The sequence below is a fragment of the Mus musculus genome, chromosome 13 (assembly GCF_000001635.26).
Source record: "Mus musculus strain C57BL/6J chromosome 13, GRCm38.p6 C57BL/6J".
Classification (NCBI taxonomy): domain Eukaryota; kingdom Metazoa; phylum Chordata; class Mammalia; order Rodentia; family Muridae; genus Mus; species Mus musculus.
Window position 1 is genome coordinate 108,178,288 of NC_000079.6, and position 23,556 is coordinate 108,201,843.

The window sequence follows — 23,556 nt, forward strand, 5'->3', positions numbered from 1 at the left end:
GAAGGGTCAAAGGTGTTTAAAGTTCTGATATTGAACTGTACAGTTAATTTAATTTAATACCATTTACTTACTGGAAAAAATTATACTTAGCAAGTTTCTTTGCCTTTCCTTTTCCTTTGTATTCATGGTTCTTTGAATGCCGCTTACTGTGTTCACATAATGTAAAGGTTGGTTAATTTAAGGGTGTTCAAATTATAGTTAAAGTAACTCACTAGTTATTCTTTAATGTGTTTAGATATATGCTTAATACAGAAAAACATAAGCCAAATGTGTTTTCATTGCAGCAAACACTGCTCACAATGGGAAAGTTAACGGCTTATGTTTTACAAGTGACGGCCTTCACCTGCTCACCATTGGCACAGACAACCGAATGCGCCTCTGGAATAGCTCCAGCGGGGACAACACCCTGGTAAGGGACTTCAGAGGGCCTTTCAGTGGGTGATTGTGATGTACACTTTCTACTTTGCTATGGATGTGACTTCATTTCTTGCCTTTGAATCACAGCTCTTAACATAGTTTAGAAAGATGCTTTAGATGTGAACGACATATTCTCAAGTCAAGGCAAGCCACCCCTCCTGGCACGCCTGCCATGCTCCACTCCTACTGCAGCACTGGTGAAGTGCAAGTGTTTGTACCTCATGCTTCTAATTAAAACATTGAAAACTTCTAATCCGGATGAGTTACCAACAGTCAAATTGTACAGCTAATCACATCCCTTTTTTACCCATTCATTCTAGCTATTCATTTTCTCTAAAATTCTTGAGAGGGTCACTCTGATTACTTACATAAATACTAGTATTTCTATGCTGTATGGAGTCGCTTGTGTCTGTGATGATGACCTCAGACCCAGAGGCTTGTGCCTGCCAGGCAAGCACTCTGCCACCAAGCTGCACTCCCCAGCCTCCCATAATCAATGTGGAGTGGTTTTCTGTCTCTCAGGGTAGATCTGCGGGTGTTGGCTTCATACTTTAGACTCTTCTCTTCCTTGTGTTATATCATGTCCTAAATCAGACTTCTCCTTTCTCCTTATCTTCTTTTAATAAGTATGTATCCAGCTTTTACTTATTTGCCAAGCAATAATCATACAGCAATAGACAAAGCATAGAAAAACCTGTTTTATCTTAGGAAGCTTCCATTCTAGGAAGGAGTTTAAAAAAAAGATCAGTCAGTAGATGAGCATAAAGTGAAACTGTGGAGAAAGGAAGAGCCTGCTGTGTGTCTACACTCAGGTGGGTCTCAGGGGCAAGACTGGACTACCTAGAGAGTTCAGAGCCAGCCCAGGCTACCTAACAAGACCCTATCTCAGGAAAAACTCAGTAAAAGAGAAGCTACTAGGAAGTTAGTACCTGGGTCTCATAGGGCAGTCATGAAAGGCTTGATTGACCCAGAAGAAAAGAAGAGTTGAGCCACCAGCGACTTAATCTAGGGAAAGGAAGGAAAAAGCACTCAAAGACTATGGCAGCATCATGGGTCCTGTGGGGACAGCGGGGAACTCTCACGCTGAAATCCACAAACAGTAACAGGAAGTACAGGCTGCCAGCGAGCTGAGCCTTGGAGGCCCGGGTGAGGCCTAGGAGAGGTCTTTCAGTAGAGAAGTGGCAGGTCACACTGTGTCCACGCTTAATGTGACGAACACAGACGGCACTGGACATGTGTCCATGGTTAAGAAGGCTTATTCTGTTTTTGCCTCTATAAAGATGGTACTCCTGCCTTAGGGGTTTGCTATTAAGAATATAAGTTTAGAATGGATCACAGAATTTTTAATAGACATTCTCAAAGTAAGTTATTCATAAAAAGAGAGCAGTGCTAACTGAGAAATGACACTTGAAGAGGCGTGAGAAATCGATCCCAGAATACTTGAAGAGGCATGAGAAATCGATCCCAGAAAAGTAAACTCTGAGGAGAAACCCTGCCTTTATATTTGTAAAGGTCTTGTCAAATCAGAAACCAAATTCTACTCCCGCCATTTAGTAATGTTTCGGGTATTGGGTGATTTACTTAATATTCTTTTCAGTTTTACTGTCATGATTTTGTAAATCATGGATATTGTCTGCCTAAAAAAGAATTACAAAGTTTAAAAAGTAATACTGAGATACCAAATAGAGGGCAGAGTTTTTGCCTTATGAAAATATGTATAGGTACAAATTTCCAATATTTCTTTAATTATAATTACATACAAACATTGTGTCTACATACTAATCTTTTTAAAGCTTAATAATTTACCTTTTAAATAACAATACATAGAAATAGAATTTTTTAAAAGTTTCCTCCTCACACAAACATTAACAGATCCTTAATGATTCGTGACACAATCTCCCCGTGGTTTGTAGACTAAAACTTGGAGACCGTGCCTTAAAGTTGGAGCAAATTCCTGCAGGGAAAGTTCACAAGGAGACAGGTTTGGCAACAGCAACAATAACAAAAAGAATTCAAAGTAGGTATTGGTGCTGTTCAGTTACTGGCCTTATCTGTCATATTGTGGTGGATGTGTCAGGGAACTGAGCCTCTGATCTTTGTTCATTAGTACCACAGAGCTGTTAATTTCTCCGTGGTTTCTTTTTCCTGTGTATTCCAGTGTCACTGCGAGGCTCACCTCTGATTAGTTACTCTATCCTGTTATGGCTCCTCCCAGTGGAAGTCTTCCACTTATAATTCCAACCTTTCCTATTGTTCTAACTGAATGCCTTCGCCTGTTGTCTGCACTCTGGCTGTCTGGCAGTTCTGCCTCTTTCCCTTGTCCTAATACATTGCCACTAGCTTCCTCTTTTCCGACTCCTTCCCTACCTAAGCTTAGCTCGCCTGGATCTTGCTCTGTAGATTGATCTTGTACTCAGACAACTACATACCTGTCTCCTGGTATTAAAAGTGTGTCCCACCACACTTGATTTAAGCTTTTTATGTATAACTTGCTCTGTCCCAGGCTGGCCTTGAGCTCAGAGATCTGCTTGGCTTTATCTCTTGGGACTAAAGGTATGTACCACCATGCCTGGATCTAAATTTAGTTGGGTAGGATCTTGCCACAAAGTTCCTTAATCTGTTATCTCCTAGAACATAGGATTCAGTTCTATTTCACTTCCTGGTGCCCCTTTAATACTGGAACCATATATTTTATGTCTTTGCTTTCTAAACTTGCTATGCTTATTCAAAACATTCTTCATGAGATTTAACCAGAGAACACACTCTATGCTTGGTGTTTCTGAGACTTCCTTTGTCAGTGCAGTTAATCTGAGTCTCTTCACCTTGGCAGACTTTTCAGACAAAGGCAAAAAGTAGCCACATTCTTCACCAAAACACCACAAAAACAGTTTTTAGGCCTCATATTGAAATTCTCCAGTGAAACTTCTTCGGCCAGGTCCATACAATTCAAATCACTCTCAGTAACAAAGTCTTCCATATTCCTACTAGGATAGCCCATTAAGCCCGCCCAATTTAAAGCATTCCCCTGCTTTCCAAATCCAAAGTTCCAAAATCTACATTCCTCTAAATAAAAGCATGGTCAGGCCTATCACAGCAATACCCCAGTCCCTGGTACCAACTTCTGTATGAGGGTTTTACTGCTGTAAACAGACACCATGACCAAGATAACCCTTCTAAGGACAACATTTAATTGAGGCAGGCTTACAGGTTCAGAGGTTCAATCCATTATCATCAAGGTGGAACATGGCAGCATCCAGGCAGGCATGGTGCAGGCAGAGCTGAGAGTTCTACAGCTTCATCTGAAGGCTGCTAGTGGAAGACTGACTCCTAGGCAGCTAGGGTAAGGGTCTTAAGCCCACACCCACAGTGGCACACCTAATCCAACAAGGTTACATCTTCTAATGGTGCCAAGCATATATAAACCATCACAGGAAGTAACCCATGTCTGGCAAGATTTTCACTTACCTGTGTTTTCTGTGGGAGGCATTATCCATGCATGGTACCTATGTTCAAACTTCTTTAATAGAAGTTTAGTCTCCATAGGGCTTTTCCATACAGCCTTTGTGTTCTTTAACCCAGCTCCCTCCTCTCCTGTTCCTTTCCCTCTTCTCATTTTAACCACCAGTAATCCTCTCCTAATTTCATATCATGTGTGTTCTGCTCTCCCCTCACTCCTAAGGCCCTTCCCCACTTAGGCCCTCTCTAGCTTCCGGAGCCATGCCTCCCCATAGTTACATGGTCCATCCATCCTGGCTGTCTGTGGAAGTGGAAGGGTGTTCTTCCTAACGTGGAATGAATGAATCTTATGTAGCTGGCTCCCCTCATTTCCCAGATGCTATCCTGTGCAGGACTTCCCCTGTAGTTTTACAATAACACTGTGGTAAATAGCATCATTTCCACTTAGCAGATGAGAAGAATGAAGTTTAGAGGTTAAGTCTGGGAGAACCTCTAACACCTAGATTGCAGAGCCCAAGTTCAGCTTTGAATGGACCTGCTAGCACAGGGTGGCTGAGGCACGAGCTCCTGCGAGTTAACACGAGTTGGTTGCCGCTGCGATGCAGAGAGTCCCCTGGGCATAGGACTCTCTGATGCTTAATTGTTTCCTTCAAGTAAATCCCCAAGAAGTGAGGATGTCTTTCTTGTTCAGTGAGTTAGTTCTGAGAGAAGTGAAGGCTCTGCAGCCGTGTTGATCGCGTTCACCTGCACACTTGAGTGGCTGCGATGGTCGGGTTACAGTGTGGGTTGTATCACGGCACATTCTTAGGAACAGGGCAACAACCAAAGGGACAGCTTCCTTCCTAGTTTGTTTTATAATCAGCCATTGTCCCTTCTTGAAGAAACAGCCAAAATATGACACCAATAACATGTTCTCCTTACTCTTTACCAGAATTGAATGTTTCTTAAAGTTTTAGTCAAACCAAAGGTGGGAAATGCAGTAATGCGTACACATGAGACCCTGAGAAAAGGTGAAAAGGGAGGGAAGGAGGGAGGAAGGAAAGGAAAGGGAAAGGGAAAGGAAAAAGGAAAAAGGAAAGGAAAGGAAAGGAAAGGAAAGGAAAGGAAAGGAAAGGAAAGGGGAAAGGAAAAAGGAAAGGAAAGGAAAGGAAAGGAAAGGAAAGGAAAGGAAAGGAAAGGGGAAAGGAAAAAGGAAAGGAAAGGAAAGGAGAAAGAAAGAAAGAGAGAGAGAGAGAGAGAGAGAGAGAGAAAGAAAGAAGGAAGGAAGGAAGGAAGGAAGAAAAGCAAGCAAGCTCTAAAGAGTTTGACAGTGGAAAATGATTCTTCAAGTTTGTCTTTGTTGCATCCTATGTCCCTTGTGGGTTTATTTACAATTTCTGTTTCCTCAGATATAAAATGTACATGTGTATCATTGGCCCTAGTTTTTATTAAGATGCTGTTTTTTTACATTTAAAGGCCCTCTCTATTGAATGCCATAATAAATGAAGGAAGTGTTTGTTTCTGTCTTTGTTGCCGTTATAGCTCAGGCTTTAGTGGTGAGTAACACTATAATTCAATCCTGCAGGTGAACTATGGGAAGGTGTGTAATGACAGCAGGAAAGGGCTGCAGTTCGCTGTCTCCTGTGGCTGCAGCTCAGAGTTTGTGTTTGTTCCCCACGGCAGCACCATCGCTGTGTACGCAGTCCACTCGGGAGAGCGGCTCGCCATGCTCAAGGGACATTACAAAAGCGTCGACTGCTGTGTGTTCCAGCCTAATTTCCAGGTAAGAGTGATACTTCGGAGAATTTATAGTGCTTAGATGGCGGGATTGCCAGACTCTCAGAGTGTAAAACAGGAAGTTGTTCTATTCTCTCGTGTTACACACTTGTAATCATTCTGAAGTATGTATGATACCGTCAATCCACCTTTGAGCTAGTACTTCTTTAATAGAGATTAGGGCAGCCTAAATCTCAGGCGGAAGTATAAATGAGTCAGTATAATACCATGCAATTGATTGGGATTAAATTGTCTTCCCTTTGAATATGAACTCCATTTAACCATTGAAAATCTGCCAGATGCTGATATAAGTATTCTTTTATAGTGGCTAGATACTGAAATGATTAGTAAAAGTCTACCTTTTAATTGACACAACTGACATAGTTTCATTTATTCATTTGTGTGTGGGAGGGCGCATACCATTGTATATGTGCAGAGGACAACTTACAGGAATCGATTCTCTCCTTCCATCTTTGGGGTCCTGGGATCAAACTCCGTCATCTGGCATAGCAGCAAGTGTGGCTTTACCCACTGAGCCACATTAGCAGCCCCACAAAATCTCTTAATTACTTACATTCGTTAATTTTCTTGTTAATGTGGCCAAATGCATGACCAGAAGCAATTTAATGCGAGAAGGGTTTATTTGGGCTTCTGCTTAGGAGATAGACAGTTTGTGACGCAAGGAGGGGAGCCCGTGCAGTGGATACCCAAGCTGGTCTCTGTGCCCAGTCAGGAAGCAGGAGAACGATGACTGGTTGGTCGTCGATGTGCTTGCTTTCTCCTTCCCATTCCGCCTAGGACGCCAGCTTACGGATGATCCCACCCACGGCCAGGCTGGTGTTCCCTCAGCAAATAAACCTTTCTGGAAATGCCCTCATAGGCACAACTGAGGTGTTTCTCTGTGGCTCTAACATCCTTGCTTTTCCCCTTCATATTAACTATGAATCAGGCTTTCTGGTCTTGGTATATGTATGTGGTATGTATTCACATGTGTGTACATGTGCACATGCCTATGTACATGCATAGAAGCCAGGGCTGGTCATCAGATGCTCTGTCACTCTGCCCTGGTTCATTGAGACAGGATGTGTCACTAAACCTGAAGCTGGGCTGGCCATCAACTGTCCCTAGCAGTCTTCTGTCTCATCCCCTGACACCCATTGCCTGCTTACCAGTGTGTGTCACCACACTTAGCTTTTTTACAGGGTTCTGAGGACTTGAACTCAGTTCCTTGTGCATCCATAACAGCCTGCTTATTCATTTTCCTGGCCTCAGCATGGGCTCTATCTGTGTATGTTTTGGGTTGTTTTGTTTTGTTAAAATATATGATTGATGATATATCCTGATAGCTGGTAAATCGCTACTATACCAGTTACCTCTTTTGACTTTTTCTTAGAACTCTTTAGCAACTCCACAGTAGCTCTGTACAGCATCTTCAAGGGGGCTCCCAAGGAGCCTTCGCCAACTCTGAAGCCAGTATCTTTTCTGACTAGTCAGTATAATGATATAGTAGTTGATTTTTTTTTCTGAGAAAAGAATTCTAAAGTACCAGAGATATAATATGACTGACCCCAAACTTATAAGTTGATGTTAACAGTGCATGGTCATCTGAAGGGTCAAAGAAAACAGTCCTTCTGAGACAACCACAATTCTAAATAAGACGCTCTGGCTGTAAGTACAACTTTCTTCTAGGCAGAAGCTTCTAGGCAGAGAGGGCTAAGATTCAGTTAAAATTACAGCAAGGGTGAGCTGGAGAGATGACTCAGCAGTTAAAAGCATTTGCTACTCTGACAGAGAGGGGACCTGGGTTCATTTCCTAGCACTTACATGTCAGTTCCTAAGCGTCCCTAACTCTGGTTTCAGGCAATCTGACGCCCTCTTCTGGTCTCTGAGGTATCATGTACACACATGGTTCACATACATGCATACAGGCAAGACATTCATACATGCACACACACACATATAATATTGTGTGTGTGTGTGTGTGTGTGTGTGTGTGTGTGTGTATAAAATAAATAAATAAATAGGTGAACAAACATTGCCTATTAAGCTAGGTGTGGTAACCCAAACACTGGATTATTGTCAAGAATTCAAAGTTAGCCTGGGTTACATAGTAAGTTCGAAGCTAGCTTGAGCTATAATATGAAACCTTATCTCAAAAGCAAGAAAGAGAGGAGAGAGAGAGAGAGAGAGAGAGAGAGAGAGAGAGAGAGAGAGAGAGAGAGAGAGAGAGAGAAAGGAAAAGAAAAAGAAAAAGAAAAAGAAAAAGAAAAAGAAAAACTATTCTGAGACAGAAATTGCTCTCAGTTCCTGAGCAGCCAGACCTCTGGTATGGGCTGTCACCTGTAAAATGCTCTGCCTGTGTTCTGATGTTTTGTTCTGCTTTGGTTTTTGGAACAGGGTCTCCTATAAACCAGGCGGGACCCAGACTTGCTATGTAGACAAGAATAATCTCATACTCCCGACCTTCTGCCTCCACTACCCAAGTGCTGGGTGTAGTCCTATGACACCACTCCCAACCAAATGCATGTCTTTACCTTACTGTGTTATCAGAATGCTTTTGGTTTAGTTTGGGAAGGGAGTGAGTGTTGCTCAGTAGAGAGCGACAGTCTGTCTATAAAGATATTGACACAACTGCATCAGCCCATGGGTCCTTCCTGTCAGTAAGTGTCTTAGCAGACAGGGTTGGGACTTGAAGCTCTAATGAAGAGCAGCCAGGTAGACAGCTGTAAGTCAATGGGGTTTTTTCACAGAAACTTGTGGTTTCTTCATTGGAGTCTTTATTGTAGGTGCCTCGGTTTTTGCCAAAGAGAAGCTATCATACAGTTTACTTTCTCTAACACTTAAAATATGCTTATAAATATTGACAGAACTAACTAAAGCATTGGATTTCTGTGGGATTTTCTCACTTGCTTGTAAGCTCTGACACATCTTGGTACTATTTTAAAGTATAAAATAAAGCTTCATATTATATCAGCTATTCCTAAGAAGATTCCAGTAGGGCAGTTGATACTCTCATCTATAGAAGGCACAGATTGGTATGAAATCTCAGGATATAGCCAAAGGCTTTGTAGCATTTTTGTAAAGTTATGCCAACATCATGCACAAAATTTAAAGGTATCACATTTTTAAGAAAGTGAAGGCCATCATACTTTGTTTAATGAATAGAAATTAGTGGAATTAATCTAACCTAACGTAACTAACCTGCTTAATCTAATCACTTCAAAACTTGATAGAGCTCATTTCAGCTTTCGATTGATCAGTCTTTGTTTTCTATATCACAGGAACTTTACAGTGGAAGCAGGGACTGCAATATTCTTGCTTGGGTACCACCTTCCTATGAGCCAGTTCCTGATGATGACGATGAAGTAAGTGGTGTTTTTACCTAGTGTGCAGTGCTTTCTATATGAGGATTAGTGTCTTATTTATGTGGGAGAAACTGTAAAAACAGCTCTTGCAATTTTCCTATTGAACAGATAATTTATTTTCATACATCTGTAAAAATTTAGAAAAATATTAAAAGAACATATCGTTTTCAATTTTAATTGGTGAAGGCTTTATTTACTGTTTTTAAGGTAATAGTTAATTCATCATATATAACTTAGAGTCTTCTCTCATTGACATGCTATAGTACCCCCATTCATGTCATTAGTAACTATTTGAAAACTTTTTTGTTGTTTGTTGAGACAGGATTTCGCTGTATAGCCCTGGCTGTCCTAGAACTTACTCTGTAGTCCAGGCTAGCCTCGAACTCAGAGATCTGCCTGGCCTTGCCTCCTGAGGGCTGGGATCAGAGGTGTGCACCACCATGCCCATCTACTATTTGGAAACATTTTTAATGCTATACCATTCTGTAATTTATAAGTCATAGTCTAAATGTTTAACTGTTTCTGTTGATTATTTTAAACCTCATCAATATAAATTTATTCTCAAAAGTTGTTCATATTTCTAACTAGTTTTAGGGTAGCTTCCTAGAAGTGTCCCTAAAGTACCTCCTTTGGTTATTGTTTGCTTGCTTCCTGTATGGCTTCAAGCCACCAGGACACAAGTGCCAGATGCAGTGAATCTTCTCCTGCTCCGCTGCTCTGAAGAGTGTGGGCTTTATAGCAAGGAGGCTTGCTTAGGGAACTGTCCCCTTCCCAGGACTCTGCACTACATCTGGAACAGGGGGTGCAGGTTGGCAGCAGTTGCCCATGTCTGTTCACTGGCAGGATCCACAGTTTAACAAGGCTGACACGTGGGCAGTCCTGGTTCCTCCTGAGTGGTGATGCCACACCACTTCCTGATCCCGCAGTGACACATGCATCCGGCATTACCGTGGCCTCCTGGATGCTTGTGCTTGCCTGTCAGCTATGACCCTGCCTCAAGTAACTGGATCTTCCCCAGTCTGGATGGCAGGAAAGAGCTGGAGTTAACTTTTGAGTTATGGTACATCATGTTTTAAAATCTGTCTGTTCACATGTCAGATTCCATCAGTTCACACTTGGGTCTGCAACCTCAGAGCCTACCTAGGATAATATGACAGTGTGAATAAAAAGCCTTAGATGAAAGTGTTACACAGAGGGAAAAGGCCCGAGCCCTGTCCTGAGACAGTGACCTGTCTCACTTTACATTACAAAAAGAGGTGGCATGACAAAGTAGTGTTTGCAAACTGAGCACTAGTGTGATATCTTAGGGACCTTTTCCTGGTGAGCAGTAGGAGAATTGCCTGCTGTCCTGCTGTAAACTAACCGGCATTGAGTGACAGAAGCAGGCTTAAGGGTGATGCTCTTTGAACATGAATTTTGCTATGTAATTTAACATGTCTAAGATGTCATCTCTTTCAGGAATTTTTCTGGAAAGTGGTGTTAAACATCCACATTTTTCCTAAGGTCAAAGAGAAAAATATGAATGAAATGACTTGGTATAGGTTTTTTTTGGTGGTGGTGGTGGTGGTTTTTTGCTTTTTGTTTTTTGTTTTTTGTGGGTTTTTTTTTTTTTTTGATGGAGAAATGGAGCAAGCCCTGTAGGTAAATCAAAGCAACTCGAATAGAAATGGAAGAAAATGACTAATAAAGCAAGTCTGATATTCTGAAATACTTTTCCATATCCTTAGTTCCTTTATAAAAAGGGGGCCATGTCAGAAGACACCAGAAACAGAGCTTTCCCTGGGTAGTAAATAACCCTGATAGACACGAGAAGCTATTGGCCAAATACAGTTTCTATCTGAATTGCTACCAGTACAGACAGTGTTAGTCCTGGAAATTATTTCCTTTGGTCCTTAAACTAGGTGAACAGAGAAAGGCACATTCATAAATCCTTACGCCACCAGCCAAAGCCAAATAAGTGTGTCCAGGTCTCCTCACATGTCTCAGTTGGCTTGATTGTTTTCAGCATACAGCCTCTTTGGATGACTGGACTATGAATAGTTTGATTTAGACACTTATTTTGCATTTTTATTTAATTATTTTGTCCTGCTTTTGAAGACACTCTCTCTCTCTCTCTCTCTCTCTCTATATATATATATATATATATATATATATATATATTTATATATAAATGTGTGTATGTATGTGTATATATATGTGTATATGTGTGTATATTAATTATATATATATATAAATAATAACTTACAACTGTGGGTCATGTTGGGAAGTATAACAACCATTTGCCAAATTAAAATCATAAAGACAATTAAAAATAAAGCTACTGTGATAATCACACAGAGGTGAGAATTTTAGAAGAAAATTAAATGGCTGTGGTGATAGTTTGGACGTCTCATCTTTTTTTTTTTTTAAAGATTTATTTATTTAATATATATATAAGTACACTGTAGCTGTCTTCAGACACTCCAGAAGAGGGAGTCAGATCTTGTTACAGATGGTTGTGAGCCACCATGTGGTTGCTGGGATTTGAACTCAGGACCTCTGGAAGAGCAGTCAGTGCTCTTAACCACTGAGCCATCTCTCCAGCCCCTGGACGTCTCATCTTAAGCAACTCTTACATATGGAAAATGAAAACAAATAGGAACACGTGTGGGGCACAGGCTTGTGACCAAGTGCTTCTGAGGCGGGGGCGGGGCACTGAGACCAAGGCCAATACTGGCCAACAGAGTGAAGCCCTGTTTCACAAAGATGCAACAAGTTTAAGTGTGAGAGCTATAAAGCCTTAATCTTCTCAAATATGCTACTGCCAGCCAGAGATGGCTTGTCAGTTAAAAGTGCTGGCCACTTTCTAGAGGACGTAGATTCAATTCCCAGTATGGCTCACAGTCACCTGTAACTCCTCTTCCAGCTTGTCTGATGCCGCCTTCATCTGCAGGCACCAGTCGTGCTAGTGCTGAGCAGGCATACATACAGACAAATAGCCATACATGTAAATAATTTTTGTCTTTAATGGAATACTAATTTTTATTGAAAATATATTTTCTATAAAAACAGTAAGATAAGCCAGGTGTTTATGCCTTTAATTCCAGCACTTGGGAGGCAGGGGCAGGTAGATCTCTTGAGTTCAAGGTCAACCTGATCTACAGAGCAAGTTCTGGGACAGCTGGGACTACATAGAAAATCCTGTCTTTAAAAACAAAATGTAAATAAATAAAATAGAATATACTGTTCCTATTTTCAACTTTAGGATCTGAATAACTCATTAATGTAAAGTGCTATTTTAAAAGGTTCGTATGAGTGAGTGTAGGTAGAGTGTGTATACCCCAACAGAGAGTCAGTTGGAAAGAGAACTGGTTGCATATGTGGATAATTTAACTCAGGTTTTTCCTTGAGCTGTTAACTGAGTAACTGCCATTTCCCAGGAGGCCGTGTTATGGCTCAGCACACACAAAGACAGAAGAACATAGACATGCACACACTGCCTGCTCCGAGTGTCAGCAACCCTAGGTCAGCTAGGGGACAACTGTGGCATTTTCAATGCATGTGTTACGTTGTCAAGCCAAAGTTGTTCTTAGGTTTCCCTTGGAGCCTAAGGAGGATGCCTGAGGGGTGCCTCTCAAATTTTAAAGGAGTAATTTAATTTTACCTATAGAAATTAAAAGACGTTAGATTAGGTGACAGGAACACATTTTATGATCTCTAGTTCCATTTTTTAATTGGCAGGCTGTATATTATATCTAATGAATCTATCTGTTTGGTTTTACCCAGACTTTCTAATTGGCCAAGGTCAACTCAAGCCAATCTATCTCCTAAGTACCTTTCGCTGCCAGAGATGTATAGGGAAGATACACTACAGTTTTAATCTTGTTTTCTAGAATCTTACTTCCAGCTGAGTGTGCTTACTCATTGCTGTAACCTTAGCACTCAGGGGACTGAGACAGCCTGGGACAAAACGCAAGATTCAGCCCCCGCTCCCTTGACATTGGCACAGGAAGTGGCTGTTTCTACTTCGTCCTTGTATGGCTGTATCACTGGCTGACATGGAAAATTCTGAGGCTTTCCAGTAACACCAGATACTTGAAACTTTGGGATGCCCTGTTTTAAGCCTTATTTTTTGGTTCTGGGCTGGGTACCTTCTAAACCCAAGCTTTATTATCCCCATAACATGCACGGTCTATCTGTAGAGCCAGAGACCTGGCAAGGTAGAGGGAGGGTTGTTCGTGCACAGACTCGGCGTCCACTAGGAGGAGATGTTGTAGAGCAAACCGAAGCCGGGGACTCTCAAATAGTTATGTATCTGTTAAACCCGCCTGCAGTGCTCTTATTGCAGTTCTGAGCTGCTGTTTTAGTTGTGATTGTTTTAGCAATACAGTAGACTAGTGTATTGTAATGTAATGTGTTCCAAGTCTCTGTTTACAACTGTAAGTAGTAAATATATGCACAAGTATGTAAAAATCTTGGTTATTTTTGTTTCAGATAACTAAAGAAAAATAATTCATAGTGAAATATAAATTTGTTTTTCTGTTGAATCTTCAAATGAAATTAAAATGATTAGTAGATTATACGTTGGGTTTTCACAATGGAAGTAGAACACATGAGCTTTGTGTGGCTTTTATTTCCCAAGGATATTTTTGGTAGCGATCTAAGGCAGAGTTAAAAGTCTAAAGACAGGAGAGAATTGTCATCCCGTGCTCAAGTACAGTGCCTCTGAGTTTAAAGCCTTTCTGAACAACCTAGTTTAGCAGTTAAATGGTCAGGCTCCAGAGTGGGACGTTTACAGACATGTCCCACCACCCCCAGTTTAATATATCATCCTTGATGGAAGTCATATTTGAACTGTAAGGCATTACCACTATTAATCCGTCATCATGAGAATCAACAAGTGTTTGGATCACAGAAGGAAGGAGTAGATTTCAGGCCTCCGTTACTGCTGGCTGGAAACGAGTGCTTAGCTGGAGTTTGGTCATACTTTGATATGGGATGTTTGGAGACAGTGTAAAGAAATTTCTACTGTTCTTAGTGGTGATAGCCACTAAGTTTAGCGAGCACTCTGGTCTGTTTAACAACTGCAGCAGCCTGTATCACTGTGTGTTTTCTAGCTGGCCTATCTGGTGTGGGAATGGGAAATTACTGGGAACACTGGCTTTCCCGTCTGAATTGTAAGATTCTGTCATGTTGATCCTAAAGGAAATGACGTTCTTAGACATAACCCTTCACAGAAGATGTTTCTCTACATTAGAAAAGGCATTGTATCTAAGACAATTTAACACCAGGCTTACAATTTGTGTAAGATTTGGATTAGATTAAATAGGCAGATGCAGAGCTACAGAATAACAAACAGACCTGATTCCTAACTCAAGAAAAGTGATCATCTTTTACGCCCTTTGAAATGATTTCCCACCGATAAGAAAGTAGCTGTCTTGGTTTCCATACAAGTAAATTGATAATTAACAACTGAATTGATAATTCAGTTAATTAAAGTTTCTCCAGTTGCTAAACCTTTTTCTCCTATGGCTCTAGGGTGGAAGAATGTTATATATATAATATTATATTATATATGTTTTATATAACATTATATATGGAAGAATGTTGTATATAATATATATTATGTTATATGTGTTTTATATATAATATATTATATAGAACAATATATAATATATATTATATAATAATGTATTATATGATAATATAATACATATTATATTATTATATGATATATATATATATATACATATATATATACATATAAATATCCTAAAGGAAATGACATTCTTAGACATAACCCTTCACAGAAGATGTTTCTCTACATTAGAAAAGGCATTGTATCTAAGACAATTTAACACCAGGCTTACAATTTGTGTAAGATTTGGATTAGATATATATATTAAACACAATATATATATTGCAGTTTTGAGTAAACAGCCCAAATAACTTTTAGAGAAATCTCCCAGGGAAAAAAAAACTCCATGCTAGTTATTAACCTTGTTACCATTTCTCTTGGAGTTTCCCTATGCTTTGGCACTATTAGCTGTAACAAACCAAGAGACATGGCTATGCAGTAACCCATACATAGTACTTCTGCATTACAAGGTGTATTCTTCACCTGGGCTCAGTGGCCACAAGCTCATTGTGCTCCTTGCCCTCGGGAGGATGAGTTGCCACAGCTGAGAATCCCTGATCTACAGAACTATAGTGAGCGTGGCTGAGAGGGTGGCTCAGTGCCTAAGAGCACTGTTACTTTTCCAGAGGACATGGGTTAAATTCCCAACACCCACATAAGGGTTCACAATCTCTGTAACCCCAGAAATGTAATGAGCTTTGGGTCAGCCTAGACTACAGGGCAAGAGCTGTCTCCAAAGGGGGCTGAGGTTATTAAATTATCCTCACTGATAAAAATATTCTTCAAATTTTGGTACTTCTTATTTCTAATGGTAAAGTTCATCCAAACCATACAGAGTTGGCGGGCGGCATTTGTGTGCTGGACTGTCTGTCCCGTCCGCTGTAGGCCTGCATCAGTGCTGCACCTTCTCCATGGAGTTGAGGACACTGTGAGCTGTGTTGGTGTGCGCATGTGCCTTTGAGGGAAGCATGGTGTTTGGGAAAAGTCAGCTTTTGTTGGTTTTAAATAAATCTACATTATCTTTACATTGCTTTTGTTTTTAAATTAGCAGCAATACCGTTTCCAAACATTCTAATTGATGTTAATCTAGCATATTTCATAATGATTATGAGGCTAAAATTATGAAATACATAAAATAGATTCTCCTTTCTTTTATAGGCTCCAGCCAAATCCCAGTTAAACCCAGCATTCGCGGACGCCTGGAGCAGCAGTGACGAGGATGGGTGACTGTCAGCCCTGGCTCCTTGTCCATCAGACTTCCACGACAGTGTTGTGTGCACTTCAGCACGAGCAGGGTTGTTCTTCCCGTTATTGTTGGTTTTGAGACAGTGTCTCACGATGTAACCCTGGCTAGCCTGGACTAGCCTGGAACTCTGTATAGAGCAGACTCGGCTCACACTGGCAGCTATTCTGCCTCTGCTCCCAGGTGCTGGGGTTAGAGGTGTATACCACGTGGCCCCTCCTGTACATGTGTGTGATTGTTTGTTTCATTGTTTGTAAACTCTTCAGTCAGTTTTTAACCTGTTAATCCTGAGTTTGGGATATTTCCCTGTGTGCTTTAAAATGAGATCGATGTGTATGATACCCTGAAATATACTTTTCTGTCGGTTAATTAATCAGAACTTGTCTCCTTGAGCGCATTCACCAGGGTGGTGGGCCAGCCCCTACGGGCACAGCCCAAGAACAGACTTGTTATTCCCAGCTGGGACCTTCATATGTGCATCCAAGGAGCTGAAAGTATGACCCAGGAAGCTCTCAGCTCTGACTCCTGACTGTGCTGCCAGCCTGCCCTTCCCACCTTCAGGGAGGAGTTTAGCAAGGAGGATTAGAGAAACTTGTTGCAACAGTGGCATCATAATGCTAGATTTTTTACTCAAACTGAATGGCTTCATGTAATCGAGCCTCTTCTCCCTCATATTGAATGTTAGCCACTCATGCATCTTGCAGTGTGAACATCGTATCACATAGGCAATCCCTGACCACTTTGTATTGCTCTCAGAGGGCAGCTTACACTCAGTCTTAATTCCTTCCTGTGAAACTCAGCAAAATCCATGCAGGGATGTAGATTAAACATGAAATGCCATACAATTGTTCTTTCCTTTCCTTGTGTCAACTCAGGAGTGATTGTTATGAAGTCTCCTCCATTCTTTGTGTGTGTGTGTGTGTGTGTTAATTTAAGTTCTGTTGCTGTGATAAAATACCCTGAACAAAGACAATTTAGGAGAGAAAGTGTTTATTTCAGTTAACCTAGAATTGTTAACAAACACTTTCACTGTGACTCACTGTGGAAAAGTCAAGACAGAAGCCTCACAAAGCTAGGCACATGGCCTTGCAGTCAGAGAAGTGAGTGCGCAGAGCCTTCGCTGCCCAGCTAAAGTGAAGTGACCTCACGGAGAGAAATGGCTTCTCTAACTGAAACTCTATTCATGAAATCTGTGCCGAAAAGTTCCATCTAGAACAGACAAGGAAAAGATAGAAAATAAAACTTTAGAGAAATTCTGAAGACAGGCCCTGAGTTATACCAACTGTAAGATGCAAATGACTTCAGGCTGGTGTGAACACGGTGACTGACGAGGGAGGTGGGAACAGGGAGGTGGGAACAGGGAGGGTTGTGTGTTTGCGGCAAACCTGGGAAGCAGGAAATAGTAGTCATGTTTTTCATGTCTGGAATCAAATGCCTAACAAAGGAGGAAGCATCGATTCTAGCAAATGGTTTGAATGTACAGGACACCGAGGTGGAAAGAAACAGATGGTAGGAACAGCGACAGAAGCAGGAGGCAGACAAGAAGGCACAGACAGGACAGGAAGCAGCGGGGCCAGGCATGAATGTCAAGAGTGCAGTCTCAGAAAAACAGCACTGCCAGCTAGGATCTGAATACCATGGGGACATTTTACATTCATCCACCACTGGTCTCTATAGGTTCATGGCCATCTCATAATGCAAAATGCATTTGGTTCAACTTCAAAAGTCCCCGTACTCCTTCAAATCCAACCCTTGAAAGCGCTAATATTCCCTTGTTCCTGTAGAATAGACGAGTAACCATTCCCATTCCACCACAGCGGAAAGACTGGACCAAAGCAAGATGCAGACCCAGCAGAGGGAAGGAAGCTCAAGTTCCATGTCCGCACCTGGGCCTATTATGGCATCTTGACTTCAACAGGCTCAGCTCCATTCTTTAGATCTGTTGCCAGCAGCATGCCTGGCCTTTCTTAGACCAGTTCCACCCAGTGCCTGGACCTTTCTTCCCTCAGATATGCCACACTTCTGATACCTGCAGTATCCTGGGGTCTCCACTGTGACTTGAACTTCCCCTTTACAGTTCATGCACGGCCCACTCAGGAGCTCCATGCAGGGAGCCTGGCCTCCCTTCCGTGGCTCTTCTGGAATCTCGGTGCACGCTTCCATGATACTTGGAGTTTGCAGGGCTGGAAAACTAACACTACATAGAAAACACCAAGTGCTGCTGTCCTTCCCAGATGTAGCCTGGCACTCTTCAGCCATGGCTGCAGCAGCTTCCATGTGATCTAGGATGGGCTCTCGCTTTTGAGTAGGGAACCCTGCGGAGGCTCTCTGACTTCGGACACCTCTGCTCTCTCTCTGAGTTCTCATGTTTATATCCTGGGACTTAGAGCCGGACTGTCTGTCGGGCTGTCGGGTGCAGAGCTAGGTTTCTTTCTCTTTCCTATCATTCACCTTACTACTAGCTGCTGTCCCCACACACACACACACACACACACACACACTGCAAGTTTAAACTCATTCAGCTTATTTCTTGCCTAGCTGTAGATTTATCATCTTTCTACTTTCTTCCTGTAAGTCTGGGCAGTGAGCAGTGACCATCCTCCAGCCTGTGTGCTCTGCTGGCCTGAAGCTTCCTCCACAAAGCAGTTTATCCTAAATTCAACGTCACTCGGATTATCAGGACATGGCTGATTATAACACGAGTAGCCTCTAGTTCAGTTCCAGTTTGGGTCCTCCTTCCTCTTGGACTCGAAAGCATCTCTCTTGGTGGTGTGATTTTCTGAGCTCCAGCTAAAATGGCTCAGTAAGTCTACTTACAGCATTCAGGATGTTCTTTAAGCCACAACTCTAACTTAATCTTTCTCCTGCAAATTAGTCCCAAAGTTTGCAGGACACATAATCACATTTATCTTAGCAACAACCCTACTCCATAGCACAAACCTTGCTCTCAGTGCCAGTTTTATTTTTTTAACATTTGTTTTTATTATTTTTATGATATGTATCGTATGGACATGTGTCGGTGAGTGCAGAGACCCGTGGAGCTCAGCAGTGTCTGATCCCCTCGGAACTGTAGTTACAGGTAGTTCTGGATGCTAAGAACCAAACTTGGGGTCTCTAGAAATACAGTACTGAGACATTTCTCCAGCGCCATGTTTTCTGTGTTAGTCTTCACACAGTGACCAAATAGCTGGCAAGAAAAAAAATAAAAATCAAAGCAAAAGGAGGAAGGATTGATTGACTTAGTTTATTAAAGCAACGAACTTAGTTCCGTCAAACCTTGCCAGAAATGGAATGGCAGAAGCCTGGCACACAGGGAATTTTGCCTTTCAGAGAATATACCAGGGAAAGCTAACTACAGAAAGAACAACCACCTTGCCTGTCACTGTGTTTAGATAGGCTGGTTACAGCAGGGCTGGGTTAGAGAGGGACTCAGTACTGGGGAGAATTAGATTGCTGCCCTATAGTTAACAGTTCAGTTGTGAATGTGGCTTTTCTTTTTGTGTGCAGGGGTTTGGTTTTGGTGTTTTGTTTGTTTTTGAGACAGGCTGACCTTGAGCTTGCTGTGTATGTAGCCCAGTGTCTTAGTGAGTGTTCTATTACTGTGAAGCCACACCAAAACCACAGTGACTCTTACAAGGGAAGGCATTTAATTGGGGGCTCAGTCCATTTTCATGAAGGTGAAGATCGGGATGGCACGCAGGGAGACATGGCACTGGAGAGGTAGCTAAGAGTTGTACGTCTGAGTCTGCAGACAGCAGGAAGAGAGCCTCTAGACTTGGAATGGGCTTTGGAACCTCAGGGTCTACACCTAATGACACACTTCCTCCAACAAGGCCACACCTCTTTGTCCTTTCATATAGTGCCCCTCTCTGGTGCCCAGTATACAACTCTGTGAGCCTATGGAGGCCGTTCTCATTCAAACCACCACACTCAGTCTGGATTCCAGCTCCGGATCCTGCAGCCTTAGCTTCCCCGGTGCTGGGATGGCAGACATGGGCCTCCACAATGCCTAGTCTTTTTTTTTTTTTTTTTTTTTTTTGCAAAGAACATGTGAGTTTCTTCTTTGCTACCTTGAGTGGCTGTTAAATCTCCTTGACTTCTAGAATTCTAACAAGTCATGTAAAGAGACATTTTTTGAGATAAAAATCTCATGCAACCCAGGTTATCCTCCAATTTCTTTTATGGCCCAGAATGACCTGGAACTCTGGATGCTGCCAATCTGTGGAACCACAGGCACGAGCCATCACACCTAGTGTGTGTTGCTGAGATCAGACTTCTTGTAAGCGAGGCAAGCGCTCTCCCAGCTAAGCTGTAATCTACTCCCTGCAATATAAACATAACCTGTCTCTATAGTTGTGTCTGAAATAGTTTCAGATACAGGCAACTCGGTTCCTTTCTTGCTGTGTATTTCTAATCAGATAACTGACAACTGAAAACAGAGGAAAAGAAGGTGAGCTGTTGTGATCTCTATCAGCGTTCTCTGTGTCAGAATCAGCAAGCCAATGGCCCGCACTCTCTTGCTACTCATGAAAACTCCTGTAGCTTTTGCACTAATGTATACATAGAGCTCTCCTGGTTCGTGCTCCTGCGGGTGAAGAGGGTCCCGCAACCCTAATTAGATCTGTTCTTTGGTCATGGCATCAGTTGCATCAGTGTGACACTGGGTTCCTCCAGCTTGTGTTTTGGTTCTGTGTGTCTGTCAGGGTTTATTATGTAAACTTTGCAGAACTGGAGAGTGAATGGCCCTAGGCTTGATTGGTGGTTTAGTTTCCTTGCCTCTGGTGGTCAGCTCTGGAAAGCAAGTGACTCAATGATTTATACACACCACTTCTCTTTGGTTTGTATTATTCTTTGTGGCTTCGGTGAGCAACAACCTTAACCTAGGGCCTGTTGACATCTTGGGCAAAGGGCAGCAGCCTGTGACTCAGGCTCTAGCTCCTCAGAATCCCACCCTGTCACATGATGCTCCATCAACACTGCTCTGTACACCAATAATTTCTAAATAAATACATCACGCAAAGCTGTGCTTAAAGAATATCTAATGAATCTGGGAATTGACTTAACCATTTTTATCAATATTATAGGGCTGCTATGTTTTCCTATATGTGCAAGGTTATTTTAAAAAAATAAAACATTTTTCAGAAGATTTGTTTATTTATTTAATCTATGTGAATACACTGTCTCTCTCTTCACACACACCAGAAGAGGGCATCTGATCCCATTACAAATGGTTGTGAGTCACCATGTGATTGCTGGGAATCGAACTCACGACCTCTGGAAGAGCATTCATTGTTCTTAACCTATATTAGGGTTCCCATAAATACTATTGAAAGAAGTGAGGGGACTGGATAGAGTGGTCAGCAGTTCAGAACATTTGCTAGTCTTTGAGAGGGCCTGAGTTCAGTTCCCAGCCCCCACATCAGTAGCGCACAACCACCTGTAATACCAGCTCCAGGGGATCCAGAGCTCTCTTCTTGGACACTCATACATACATGGTGTAACGCACACATGCACACAAATGAAAATAAGTACTTAAAATCACTAGATTACTATAGAAATTGAAAACTATTAAGATTACTTTTAAAATCATAACAGATCCATCAAGAAAGAGCAGGTAACTAGATGGGGTATGAACACTATAGCCCCAGTCAGTTCTCAGTTGGCATAAGGATTTGAAAACCAGCTGGAGTACATTACGAAGTGAATAAGGTGGGCTAGACCTGGGGAGGAAGGAAGGATTAAACAAGGAAATGGAAGCAGAAGGCCTGAAGCTCAATCTTGATGGCAGTGCCAGTAAACAGGAACTGGGTGATTCTGACAGCCTTTCCAGTACATTCATTGGCTCAGAAACTAGGTCAGAAAACTAGAATAGAAAATTAGTGAAGCTCATTCCTTTTCTAAAATCACTCATTGTGAGATTTTTAAAAACATTTAAAATGGTATTCAGTGTGAAAGGCACAAATAGAGCTTTATAATTCATGAATAATTAAAGTTCATTGACGGTAAAGGTGAAGGAACTGCCTTGCTGAATGAACACCGAGTCTGAACCCCCCTTCTCTCTCTCTTCTCTCCTCTCTTTCTCTCTTTATGGGGGTCAGTAGAGGGTTGGTGGGCATGCACGCATGTATGAGTAGGTGCATACACGTGCACATGTGTGAGTAGGTGCATACATGTGTGCATGTATGAGTAGGTGCACATGTACGAGTAGGTGCATACATGTGTGCATGTATGAGTAGGTGAACATGTATGAGTAGGTGCATACATGTGTACATGTATGAGTAGGTGCACATGTATGAGTAGGTGCATATGAGACCACAGGTTGACCTACTCCGCCAGTCTCCACCTCAGTGTTTTAAGACAGCCACTTACTCAGCTCCGTTAGCTGTTCTGCAGGCTGGAAGCATCCTGCTGTCTCCACCACCATGGCACTGGGATTACAGATGCGTACTACCACACCCAAATTTTCAGGTGCCTGTGACCTCCCTCCCTCCTGCTAGGCTACAAGCCCTTTACTGCCTCCTTAGCCCCCTGAGCTGACTTTTCATGTTTCCATCTGAAGTGTACAGTGAGCACTGGTTAACGGCTTGGCTTTGCAAGTTCATATAGTGAGCTAGCACCATTGTTTGTAGACGGGAATAAAGACATCTTACGGAATCACAAAAGTAAAGTATACTTCTGACATATAAAAAGCACTTGGCTAGTAGATTTCTTATGGTAAAATCTCAGAGTATCAGCCTGCACCCTTCTGAAAATCGACGAAGGTCTTACTCCAAGACGACCTTTCTTCACTTTGCCATGCTCTTCTGTCTAGACTGGAAATATTCCATGAGGGCAAAGACTTCATCTATTTTGCTTATTACCACATCAAAAGCACCTAGAATACTGCTTGACAAAAGTTTGTGCCACATGTATATGTGTAATTAATTAGCAAATGACCCACTGCCAAGCCCTTAATTGCATAGTAATCTCAGAGTTTATGTACTGCAGAGTTAATTGATTGTTATGTGTGTGTGTCATTTACTGTGTATGAAATTTCAAGTGTATTAAATATTAGCTAAGTTGTACAGTGAAATCTATTATGTGTTAATGAATGCTATGAACGCTAATGGAAAACAAAATTGTTACTTAAGTTGGTTGTTACATAATTTGGTTCTCTTCTCATCAAGTAGCAAATGATTCTTCAGGCAGGGTTGCTATTACATCACTCAGAGGCTGCCTGGATCTTCCACTGCTCTCCATGGACCGTGTGCTGTTGGAATAAATATGGCCCCCATAGGCCTATAGGGAGTGGCACTATTAAGAGATGTGGTCTCGTGGGAGGAAGTATGTCACTGGGCAAACAATTGAGGTTTCAGATGCTCAAGAATGGCCCAGTGTCACTCTCTCTTCCTGCTGCCTTCTGATCCGGATGTAGAACTCTCAGCGACCTCTCTCTAGCTGCCTGTGTTCTGCCATGCTTCCTGCCATAGAGATAAGGAACTAAACTTCTGAGCTACAAGTCAGCCCCAATTAAGTGTTTCTTTGGTTGGTCATGGCATCTATTCACAAGAAGAAAGCCCTAAGATAGTGCTCATTAGCCATATTCTATAAACAGGGCATTCAAGGGTCTTGTGGTTTTCGGAAACTAACGAAAGTAAGGGGCTTTTATGAAGCCTAAGGTTCAGATTTCTTTACATGGTATTTACTGCTCACACATTCCTACT

The 23,556-nt window shown here is 41.9% G+C and overlaps 1 protein-coding gene across 8 annotated transcripts in view; it reads left to right on the forward strand.

Moving 5' to 3' along the window:
• The window catches only part of Ercc8 (excision repaiross-complementing rodent repair deficiency, complementation group 8), a 42,494-nt gene extending 19,577 nt beyond the window's left edge, over positions 1-22,917 (forward strand). For 3 of the 8 annotated variants that reach the window (NR_155552.1, NM_028042.4, NM_001362403.1), the window contains 4 exons: positions 285-409; positions 5,438-5,635; positions 8,910-8,993; positions 15,769-16,695. Coding sequence is in view for 3 of the 8 variants with exons in the window: in NM_028042.4 (NP_082318.2) it covers positions 285-409; positions 5,438-5,635; positions 8,910-8,993; positions 15,769-15,837 (476 nt within the window). In the remaining 5 variants the exon portion in view is untranslated. Of the gene's footprint in view, positions 1-284; positions 410-5,437; positions 5,636-8,909; positions 8,994-15,768; positions 20,998-22,135 lie in introns of those variants that run through there. The other 5 variants (XR_003950485.1, XR_382744.4, XR_382743.4 and 2 more) reach the window with 4 other exon arrangements.
• The last annotated feature ends 639 nt before the right edge of the window (positions 22,918-23,556 follow it).